This window comes from Hyaena hyaena, unplaced genomic scaffold (genome assembly GCF_003009895.1).
Source record: "Hyaena hyaena isolate Hyena2069 unplaced genomic scaffold, ASM300989v1 scaffold_37, whole genome shotgun sequence".
NCBI lineage: Eukaryota > Metazoa > Chordata > Mammalia > Carnivora > Hyaenidae > Hyaena > Hyaena hyaena.
This window is the reverse complement of record NW_024080669.1, coordinates 3,141,769-3,153,295: the sequence shown is the minus strand read 5'-3', so window position 1 is coordinate 3,153,295 and position 11,527 is coordinate 3,141,769. Positions and strand designations below refer to the sequence as shown.

General features: G+C 54.6%; 1 protein-coding gene across 1 annotated transcript in view; it reads right to left on the bottom strand.

Moving 5' to 3' along the window:
* Window positions 1-353: 353 nt before the first annotated feature.
* DSCAML1 (DS cell adhesion molecule like 1) overlaps window positions 354-11,527 on the bottom strand; it is a 348,318-nt gene continuing 337,144 nt past the window's right edge. The window contains 11 exon segments of the mRNA XM_039229392.1: window positions 354-1,395; window positions 2,876-3,187; window positions 3,782-3,976; window positions 4,820-4,972; window positions 5,255-5,373; window positions 5,502-5,532; window positions 7,751-7,906; window positions 9,320-9,607; window positions 10,009-10,197; window positions 10,879-10,977; window positions 11,227-11,390. Of these exon segments, the coding sequence (XP_039085323.1) occupies window positions 920-1,395; window positions 2,876-3,187; window positions 3,782-3,976; window positions 4,820-4,972; window positions 5,255-5,373; window positions 5,502-5,532; window positions 7,751-7,906; window positions 9,320-9,607; window positions 10,009-10,197; window positions 10,879-10,977; window positions 11,227-11,390 (2,182 nt within the window). The 3' untranslated portion in view covers window positions 354-919.

Genomic DNA, 11,527 nt, shown 5'->3' with positions numbered 1-11,527 from the left:
CTGGAGGAGAGAAACCAGCAGACCCCTGCCTGCCTTCCCCCCCCCCCAAGGCTCCCCAAGCTCTCAGCAAGGTGGCCTCATTTTATAGGTAAGGAAACTGATCCAGAGGGGTTTAGGAACGTGCTCAAAGCCACACAGCTGGCCCCCTTTAGGGGCCGGCAGAGATCTGAGAACAGAACAGGTGCTCAAGAATGCACCTGGGCTAATTAAAAGCCTTTTAAAAAGTTTAACCTGCTGAGCTAAAACCCGAGCTTCTCCCAGTCTCCCCACGAGATAGCCAGCCAAATATAGGGGCCTTTCCTTCTTCCCTCCCTCCCCACTGGCCCTCGCCAGATGGGAAAAAAGCTACCACGTAGAAACATAACCTTTATTGCACACGGCGCTGGGTTTTTTTTCATAGAAAAAGGTATTAACACATAAGCATCTGCAAATTGAAGCAAGTCCTGGTTTTCTTGGAACAGTAAGATCGCATGCAGTGTCTCTGAGTTGGGATTTTGGTCTTTGTCAAAACCGCCTAGATTGAAAGGAGGGTTGAGTGGGTGGGAGGGAAAAATTGCTGAGTCTTTGTGCCTCTGTCTCAAAATAAGGTGAGAGACATATATAGATATATAGCTTGTCGACACGTTCCCATCTCCCTATATATGTATATAGATCTCTCCACGCATATTTTGTGGGGTTGGGAGGGGTTGATTTGTACTGTCAAATTCTTTGTGCCCTGGCTTCATGGAGAAGAAGAAAATAGTTTCATTTGTACAAAAGAGTTCTATGTACAAGCGTTCGTGACTTGGGGGCTTTCTTTTCGTTGTCGGTTGGTTTCTGTCAGTTTAATATAAATAATGCAGGAAAACAGCCAAGTTGGTGTGTGAGGGCTGGAGGTGCAGACAGGTCCGAGCGAAGGGCCGCTTTTCTCACTGTGCCCCTACACCAGGGTATAGGACTTCGAGTAGGCCCCTGCACCCTGCTTCTGGGATCTCCCTACCCCTGATGTGCTCATCTCCAGAAGAGAGTCCCTGGAGCCCCCCATTTTGGTGTGTGGGCCCCCGGCCCGCGGAGGCTCGGTGCTGGGGGCCGGAGGGGCGGCACTGGGGGCCGCGGGGGGCTCGGCAGGGGTGGGGCCGGGAGCTGGGGGGGCCGTGCTGGCTGGGGGTGCCGGCATGGCCAGGGTCCTCTGAGGTAAAGTGGCTGTGGAGGCGGCAGCAGGGGCCCCTGGGTGCGGGAGGCCCAAAGGCTTGCTGGCAGGGTCCAAGGTCAGGTGGCGAGCCTGGGTGTGGTAGGTTCGAGCCAGGTTCCGGATGGAAGCCTCTCGGGGTGGGACCACGGGGCAGGGCTCACGCCCATCCGCCTTTCGAAAGAAGGCCTCCGACTTGGCATACAGGGGCAGGTTACAGTAGTCACCTGGAATCACAGGGGCAGAAAACATTGGAGGCAGAGGCCTCTGGGAGCCGGCTTGCTCCCGCCACCCCCTACTCCCCCATCTTTGCCCTGATCTGATCCAGGAGACCCTCTGCAAGCCAGGCAACCATCAGTGACCTGACCTCTCTGAGCCTCGGTTTCCTTATCGGTGACATGTGGACAATCGCATTTCCCTACAGGACTGCTGTGAGTAGTGAGTGAGATCAAACACAGATCGTGCCTCCGTCACTGTGGCTGCCGCGTGTAGTAGTTGCTCAGTGAGCTGATACTTCTTGATCAATGGCCGATACAGGCTGGTCGGCTTCCGCTGGGGGAGAGCTCATTTCTGAAAACAAGGACTCCCCACATGGAGCCTGATTCTGCCTTCTGCCACATAGCAAGCATCCCCACGCCTCCACCTTTCCCACGGCTGCCGTCCAGATGTCTGAAGTCAGCTGCATTTCCCCACCCCTCTTCTGTTTTCCAGCTGAGATGTCCCTGATTTCTTAAACCACCTCCGTATGACACACGTCTAGGACCTCCCGGTCCTGATCCCTCGGCTCGGTGAGCATCCTCACCTGTAAATGTGCCTCTGTCCTGTGACTGGGCCAGTAACTTCCCTTACGTGATCTCACTTAGTCCCCACAGCCTCCTGGATAGGTTAATACCTGACCACATTTTACAAATGAGGAAACTGAGGTTCAGAGAAATTAAGTAATTTGCCCCAATTCACCCAGCTTGAAGGGGGTGGGGGCGTCATTCAGGGCTGCGAATCTCCAAAGTCTTTGTACTTTGTTACCCTGGGCTCTTCTCCTGACGACCCCGAGTGCCCCGATTAGCATGGCCACTTAGCAAGGCCAGCAGTGAGCAGACCAGACTCTGGTCCAATGTCCGTTGGTGGAGCCCCCATCTCACGCCCTCCAGTTATCCTATGGCTGTCCCGCCAACCCTGAAGGCTGTAGCTCTGGCCAGGCCCCTGGAGTCAGACAGGTGCCTGTCAGGCTAGGTCACTGCCCACCATGAGGTTTGGCCACCATGCGCTGGGATGCCAGGATTGTTCCTTTGCATCTGGATTAATTTTGAATGGCACTGGGACCCATAGCCGTTGGGCAGCTGTGTCTCTGTAGCGACATAGCCTCAGAATAAGGGGAGGATCCCGATGTCCGGAGACCCTTCCATGCGTCAGGCATGTACAGGACATCTGCTCACTACAATACATACAATGCAGCATACAATACAGTAACGCAGAGTATATGCTGTCATTTGCATTTTACAAAAGAGGAAATGAAGGCCAGAGAGGCTAAGTGACTTCCAAGGCCATGGACGTATTAAGAGGCTGAGCCAGGATATGGACCCTGATCTGGACTCTCCCAAGTATTTGATTTGTGCCGCCCACACGGCCAAGGAGCCCTGCCCAGGCTGGCCAGCCCCACGAGCCGTCGGGGAGGGGGGACGCAGCAGGGGAGGGGGACTAAGCACTCACTCTTGTTGGCCCGGTGTGGGATGGGCACAGCCACGTTCTTGCCCCGGTCGGCGTCCTGGGGCTTGGGCGGGGAAGCGGTAAAGCGGCAGATGCCGGGCTCCGAGGGCGTGCTCATGGACGTCATGCTGTCTGCGTTCTCGTTGGTGCCTGTGGTCATCTGGTCGGAGGAGCTGTCCGAGATGAAGCACTCGGTGATCTCGAACTTGGCGTGCTGCAGCTGCTCTTCCAGCTTGGCGTGCTCGTAGGCCCGAGCCAGCTCCTCGTACGTGGACGAGGCGCTCTCCGTGGACACCATGCTGTTCCGTCCTTTGTCTGCGGAGACGGAAAGCGTGGAGGTAAGAAGAAATGAGGGGGTCATGGGGAAAAGGGTCTCGTTTACCAATGAGACCAAAGCCCGCTTCGGATTCTGTGTCTCCCTCTCTCTGTCCCTTCCCCTGCTCGTGCGTGTTCTCTCTCAAAAATAAACTTCAAAAGAAAATTTAAAAAAACGAGACCAGACTGAGCATTTCCCCCCCGCCCCCGACCCAGTGGTCATCTCCAAAGACCCCGCTCGCCCCCTGGGAAGGTGGCAGTGGGGGCAGAAGTGGGGTCTCTGGCAAATGAAAGGCAGAACGTCTTGCATTCTTGGAAACAAGCCACCCCCTGGAACACTCAGCTCTGTCTCCAACAACCATCACACGTACTGTCCTCTCCAGCATCTTCTGGGACGGCAGAGTGAGACCCTTGACCAAGCAGGGCTCAGTGAGGTCAAGTGTTTTTGTGCCAGCCACACAGTAAGCCAGTGGACAGCTGGAAATGAAGTGGGCTTGTGCCTTGGCCCCCACGAGCTGGTGGGCAGAGGTTGGGAAAGCAGAAAGGGGGAGCTGGAGAACAGAGAGTAAGATGCAGGCAGGGCCCCAGGCTCACCTGTGTCCTGGGAGAGGCTGGCGCTGTAGCTGTCACTCTCAGTGACAGTGACCCCATGCTGGGACCCCACGGTGCGCCAGTCGGAGGTGAGGGTGCGGGCAGGTGTGGAGGCCTGGCACTTGGTCAGCGTCCACTGGCTTGAGTACCGGTTCCGGGTGCTATGGGCTGATTTTACGTTCTTCCTGGACACCGGATCTGCAAACAGGGGGCGATGGCTAGCACGTCCACCGAGGGCACTCAGGCCTGGGCGGCTGGCACTTACCAGAAGGGCAGTGCAGAGCTAGGGAGGAGGCATAAGTAGCCACAGAAGCTCCCCTGGGGACGCTGAGCATGCTGCCTTTCCCGACCACGTAGCTGGCCCCGGAGGAAAAGAGCAGCAGTGGCGAGGCGTGGGGGCAGTGGCTGGCATCCTGGGCCTCCCCACCCACCGCATCCTTTCCTTCCACTGGGGGAAGAATGTCACCTCCTCTCCTGCTCCCTCTTGTGCATTCATTTCCCATAGCCCTTGATGTATTTTATCCTTCTGTCCAGAGCTATCGTGCTAGAGGCAGAAGGCCCTCGGAGAGCAAGAGTACCCAACCCTCAGGGCACCTGGGTGGCTCAGTCGGTTAAGCATCCGACTTCAGCTCAGGTCATGATCTCACGGTTTGTGGGTTCGAGCCCCACGTTGGGCTCTGTGCTGGCGGCTCAGAGCCTGTTTCAGATTCTGTGTCTCCCTCTCTCTCTGCCCCTCCCCACTCATTCTCTGTCTCTCAAAACTGAATAAATCCTAAAAAAAAAAAAAAAAATTAAAAGAGTACCCAATGCTCTTAAAATGTCTACGTAAGGAAATGGAGGCCCAGAGAGACAAAGTTGGCAATATACCCAAGGTCACAGCTAAGTAAGTCTTCAATCAAGGTCTGTGGATTCTAACTCCAGTGCTCTTTCCATTCTTCCATGCTGTTCCTCCCCCACTTTTCTTTTTATCACCTGTGCCCCATGCTGTGCCCAAAACACCCTGTGTGGGAGGGGGTCTGTCTCCCAGGGGGTAAGGCATACTGGTGCCTGGCCGGATGTCAGACATGTCGATGAGGGGTCCTGTGCTCTGGATGAGGGCCGGGTGGTGCAAGGAGACACCAGTGCAGAAACTCTGGGGGTTGACAGCTTGGCTGAACTCAGCGTCCGTCACGGGGATGGTGGCCTTGTCATCTCCTAGGGGAAGAAAGACAATGAGTAGGAGTCCTTCTCTTTGGACGTCACAAATGTCTTTTTGTCTTTATCTCTTGTGGAGGCCCAGAAAGGACAGAATAATTCTTTCAGTGAGAGGAGGAAACTTAGCCCTTGAGAGAAGCGTCAGTGCGTTCTGAGATTGCTGAGTTGCTGGTGAGGCTGCTGCCAGAGCTCTGGGCACTGCTGGGAGGGCTGGTGGCAGCCCTTCGTGGGGTGTGGCCTGGGGAAGACCGAGACAGAGGGCCCACGGCACTTGTCACTCACCCAGCTGCTTGATGCCCTCCTTGTCCTCGATGAGCAGCTGGACCCTGGGGATGTCAATGTGCAGCCGCGGGCCTTGGGGTGGTCCCTTCACAGGAGTGTCAAAACTTCGGTTGTTCTTACTGTGGGGAGAAGGGCCGGGGGTGGGTGACCCAGCAGCCATAAGGGGCTGGAGGGGAGGGTTTAGCAGGACAGTGGCATCTTAGAAGCCTGTCCTCTGCAGGGGAGGAAGCAGCCATGGGACACCTACCTTATCAACATTTCTGCCAAACTCTTTGCATCTGCAAAACAGTAGAGAGAGGGACTGGGTGAGAATGGAGTCAGAGCAGGATGCAAACTGGCAGAGGCATGGGGGAAAAGGTGGGGGAATTCCCTAAAACGGGACCAGGGCTGGTCTCCTGGGAAGAAGGAGAAGTAAAAGGCCCCCAAAATGGCCTAAAATACAATAAGATCTGGCTGCTCCTGGTGCGAGCTTTGGCTCAGGTCTGTTTTCCTTTCCTCAGGTTTTTATCTAATAGGGAGGTCCTTCCCAAAGGAGAGGGTATATAAACTGCTCCATCTGTTTCTTGAAATGATTCTAATTAAACAAGACATCATAGCAGGTTGGGAATGGGTACCAGTGGAGGGTCCATCCTCAGTTATCTGCTGAGAAGAGAAGAGAGTGAAGTAGAGGTGGCCAATGGGCATCCCTAAATGACTATCAACCAAGAGACTTCATTTCTTCCTCTTGGGCACCTGAACCCAAGAAGTCCATGGATGAATCTGAGTGTCCCTGCTTTGTCTCCAGAGAGGCCTTGAATAGGATCAGGGCTCTCAGGTTAGGAATTGACAAAAAAGGAAAAAAAAAAAAAAGAGTGAGAGAAGCCACGGGCCTACTTAATCCATTAGACTTCTGAGGAGAATGAGAATCATGAGACTAGTCTGTCAGAATGAATCTAGCTCCATGTATGTATCCAACCATCTACTCACCCACCCATCTACCTATTCGTTTCTCCAGCCACCCATCTGGTCATTCATCTGTCATCCACCCATTCAACCAACCATCCATCCAACCATCCAATTATCTATTCATCTACTCAACCATTCATCCAATCACCTGGCCATACATCCATAAAATCATACAATTATCTGTCCATCTTATCATCCATCTATCTACCCATCCATCTATCCATCCTCCATCCATCCAAACATCCATTCAACTATCTACCCAACTACCTAATCATTCATCTCTTATCCATCCATTCAAATATGCATCCATCCATCCATCCACCTACCCACGGATCCAAACAATAATCCATTCAACCATTAATCCATCCAATTATCTAATCATCCATCCATCTACTCCTCCATCTATCCATCCAGCCACCTATCCATTCAACCACCTATACATTAAATCTTTCATTTAACCATCTATTCAACCATCTTTCCATCTATACATCTTTCCATCCAACCATCCAATTAGTCATTCAACCATTCATCCACTCTACTCCTAAACACCCAAGGTAGTGTTAGTAATTCCCTCTTTTGTACTACTCTTGTGCCCTGACTTCTCACATGAGACTGTGAACTCTTTGAGGACTAGACTATGTTCCATAAGACTCCAGACTCTTCCTTCTTATTCATTTTTATATCTCCAATGTATGGAAGTATTTACAAAACAACAGCTATTCAATAAATGTTTTCCAAATGAATGAATGAACGTCTGTTAAGCAACTACTAGGTGCCAGACACTGTACTAGGCCCTGGGGAAATCAAGGTAAATCAGACTCATTCATGCCAGTCTATGGTATCATGTATTAGGACAGGGATGATGTTCAAAATATTTAACATCAGACACGTTCTGGAAGTGACACGGTCAGAACTGAGCAAGGCCCTAGAGACCACCTGCAGGTCTATGCTTCACTGGCTAGCTCCTAGGAGAATCGCAGGGATCCTGTGTGAGAGAGGGGAGATCCAGGGTGGAAGGGATCATCTATTTACCAACTAACATGGAAATGTTTATTTTTTATTTTTTTTAAATGTTTATTCATTTTTGAGAGAGAGAGAAAGAGAGAGAGAGAGAATGAGCAGGGAAGGGGCAGAGAGAGAGGGAGACACAGAATCAGAAGCAGGTTCTAGGCTCTGTGATGTCAGCACAGAGCCCGATGTGGGGCTCGAACTCATGAATCGTGAGATCATGACCTGAGTTGAAGTTGGATGCTTAACCGATTGAGCCACCCAGGCGCCCCTAACATGGAAATGTTTAACTATTTAAATCAATATGGCTTTACCAGAGTGCACCTCTAAAATTCAGCCCTGGTTAGGTCAGGCACAAAGTCTTAGGGACACAGAGGAGTGAGCAGTGAGAACGAAGGTTTCAGAAGACTGGAGTAGCAGCTCTCCCTTCAGTGAGACACAGGCTCACTCTCTTGCCCCGATGGTGCCAGGAGCCAATGAAAGGGGCCAGTGTGGCCGAGGGCCAACACTCCCTCCCGAGAAGCCCGTAGGAAACCTGCCTACCTCGGAGCCGCTTCAGACGCTTCTCCTTCCTCTTCTTGCGGACGATGAAGAGCAGTGCCACCCCCAGAGTGGCCAGGATGACCGGGCAGCCAATGGTGAACAGCTTCTTCACATCATCCCCCTCACCTTGAGCAGACTTGATGGGAGGGATGGTACCTGAATGAAGTGAAGAAGGGAGTCAGATGTCCCTTGTGAGTAGGCTCTGTGTAGAGTCCCCTGGGGTGGGGTCACCCTTGAACCTCTCTTGCTCCCCTTGGTCTCATTTTGATCTCTACTTCCTGGCACAGAGCCCCAGCCTTCCCCTTTACCCCCCCCTCCCCCCCCAAATTCTGGTCCTTTCAGGACAGCCCACAAACACTCATGTCGTTTTTATGCTGCATTATGAAGCTGATGACTTCATGGGGCTGTTTTAGAATTATCCTGAAGTCTTTGAGAGATAGTCTCCTGCCTGTTGGAGTTCAATGTTCATTTCTAGAGGGGAGACTGATTCCCCGATCCAGCTCGTAAAGTGGGGGAAGGACAGTGAGAATCAGAAGTCAGAGCAGTGGGATCCCAGGGTCTCTTCCCCAGATGGGGGCAAAGCTATTCAGTGCCCTGCATTTTCTCCCTGATCCCCCCTCCCATGGGCAATATCTGCTAACCTTGGGTGCCTGCATGGAGGCAGTAAGTTCTGCTGACATAGCCCTCTGCCAAGCCCCACCTTTGCCTGTTTCAAAGCCTTGCATAACAGCCATCTCCTTCGCGAAGCCTTCCTTGTTTGAGCCCATCCCCCTGATCCTGCTTTTCTTCTGTTTCCGTAACACACAGGTAGACTTAATTTACCTTGTGATAAGGGATCTCTATGAATTCCGCCTTCTATGTGCCTTTAATGTATGTGCATGTGTGTGCGCGCATGTGTGTATATGAGTGTGTGCATGTGTATGAAGTACACCAGTTAGTGCTCACCAAACACCCACGTGCTCACCTACACCTCCCAGACCTCCTGAATTAGATTAGAATCACGTGACTAGTTCTGGACAACAGAGTGAACAGAAGTGACGAGCGGCACCTCCTGGCCAAGGCAGTTAAGAACTGGGGTGCCTCTTCTCTCTCTCTCTACTTGGTGACCTTGGAGGCTACCCATTCAAGATGGCATAGACAGAAGATGATGGCCAGCCAACCCTCTTAACAGGTTATGAGAGCAAGAAGCAGATCTTCATGGAGCCTTTGGTGTCTATCTGTTACTGCAGCAGAGGCCATCCCATCCTGGCTAATGCACCATGTTAGCAGAGGGGCCTCAGAGGGCAGGGCCTCAACTACATCTCTACATGCCCCTCCGTCTCTCCTAAGCAGCAGAGAGCAAGGACCGCACCTTCAAGGACCCTCACAAGCCTCAGTGTGACTGTTCGCCTGTCTGTAGGTCTGTATGGGTCACTCTGGTGGACCCGCCCACCGGCCTTCCTGCCTACGTCTGCGGGTCCCTTCCCTGTCTCCAGCTTTCCCCTTTGTTTTTCAACTTGTCTGTCCTGTCTTTATGCACCGGCCTCTCTGCCAGCCTCCCTGGGGACACGCGGCCGCCCCGGGACTCACTCCCGTCGTAGTCCAGGGTGGCGAACTGCGCAGTCTCGTTGCCGCAGCCAGCGCTGTTGCAGGCCCGCATGCGCAGCTCGTACCACGTGGCCTCCCGCAGCTCGGTCAGAAACACCTCCCCGGAGCTGTTGGCCCGCAGCCCCTGCCAGGCCCAGGTGCCCTTGGGCCGGTACTCCAGGACGATGGCCGTGATAGGGCAGCCCCCGCTGTTCCAGCCCTGCAGGTTAAGCCGAGCATGCGTGGAGTTGATGTGGGTAAACAGGTGCTGGTCTTTGCTGAAGGAGGGCTCTGGGGGGCCACAGGGAGAGAGCGTGGTTAGAGACCGCGAGGAGGGGGTGCGTTCGTCCGCGGGGGGAGGGAGTCCCCTGGGCCGGGGCTGGGGGGGGCTGCAGTGGCTGGCACAGATGGCGAGGGGGACAGAAGGGGAGGGAGCAGAGGCAAGGACCTGCGGAGAAGGCCTCAGCAAAGGAGGAAGGGCTGTGGGAAGAAGGAAGAGGCTGCTAGCCCTCCAGGGAGGAGGGGCCTGTTTCTCCTACTGTGATTGGTCAGGGTGCTATCCATAGGCGGGAACTTGGCTAAGCCCCTCCCTCAGCCTGCGCTTCCCAGCGCCCTCCTTCCCCGCCCCAGCCGTCTTCCATCCCCATGGCCTGCGCCCATCTCTCCCCAGCTGGGTCGTCGCTAAGCCTCACCCCGCCCGTGGGTCTTGGCCTCGATGATCTCGCTGATGCGCCCGGAGCCCACGCTGTTCTTGGCCGCCAGCTTCACCTTGTACCACGTGCCGCACTTGAGGCTGTCCAGCTTGAAGGACCGCTCGCCTGAGCTGATGAACACGTCCTTCCACTCTTCGCTGTTGTCCACCGAGTACTGCAGCACGAAGCCTGCCCGGGAGGTTTGCCTGGCTCAGGGCGGGCAGGGCGGGGCCTGGGACACCCCGACAGGCGTCGGGGGGCTGCGCTCCCGGCAGGGGCGGAGTGGGGCCTTTGGTGATGGGGGGAGGGCCCACGCAGGTTGGACACAAAGCTACAAGGAGTTTTCCTGCTCTTTCTTTGGCAGCTAAGGTGGAGAGGGGAGCAGAAAGCAGAGCCTTGAGGCTTAAAAGGGGCCCTGTTTAGACCCTGCTGCTCCAGGGATGGGCCCCCCTGACTGGCAGTATTAGGTCACCTGAGAGCCTGTCAGATCCCACCCCAGACCTCCTGAATCAGAATCTGCATTCCTTAAGATCCCCCTGGTGACTCATGTGCATATTCAAGGTTGAGAAGCACTTGCTGTCTACTGTTACAGATTTGGGAACTGAGGCCCAGAGAAGAAAACAGATCTCTCCAGGTTCACATGGGTCACCAGCAGCAATCGGGGCGGACCATCTAAAACCGGGATACCTAGGCTGGTGACTTTCTGTGGCACCTGGGTAACTTCCTTGTGGTCTGAATTGCCCCCCCCCCCCATTCATCACTTCCGGGGCATTATGGGGACAAAGCGGTGAGTGTGGGTGAAGCCCTCCCCTGCTTCTGGGCCCAGAGTTTCTTCCCCTCTTTCCCCCTCCTCCTCCAGACCCCTCTCACCTCGGATGGAGCTGCCCCCATTGTCACCTGGAATCCAGGTCAGGGTGATGGACGAAGCGGAGGTTTTAGAGACAGTGAGGCGGGGCTGGTCCGGGGGAACTGTGAGGGAAAGCCACCAGGCCTCACCACAAAGCGTTAACATCTGATGGGGGTGGGGGGGGCTGGGGTATCCCAGCTGCAATTGAGGCCAAGGCCTGGCTTTCCCCAGCCTCTTGCAGCCTCCCCAGCTCCTGCTCATTCTCTCCATCCCTCCTGCCTTCTCTTCCATGTGGCACCTCTGTTCCACTAAGGGTCTGTCGCCCAGGTCATTGGGGAGCGTGGTGGGGCGCCGGCCTTCCTGGGCCTTACCTTGCACCAGGAGGTTGATGATGATGGTGTCAAAGCCCCCAGTGTTGGTGGCCGTGCACGTATAGTAGCCTGAGTCCTCGGCCTTCACGGCGCGCAGCAGCAGTGTGCCATTGGTATGGATGAGCCGGTGGCCGTCCATGGACACGGGGATGGCCGAGTCTTCACTGCAGGGGTAGGGGGGCAGAGGTGGGTTATGGTCAGCTCCCCTTCTTCCTGGGGCCTCTCCCAGGACTGTAGGGAAATAGGGCTGGGAGCAGGCGGAGGCTGACTAGGGGGCACTTCCTGGGGATATCCAGTAACC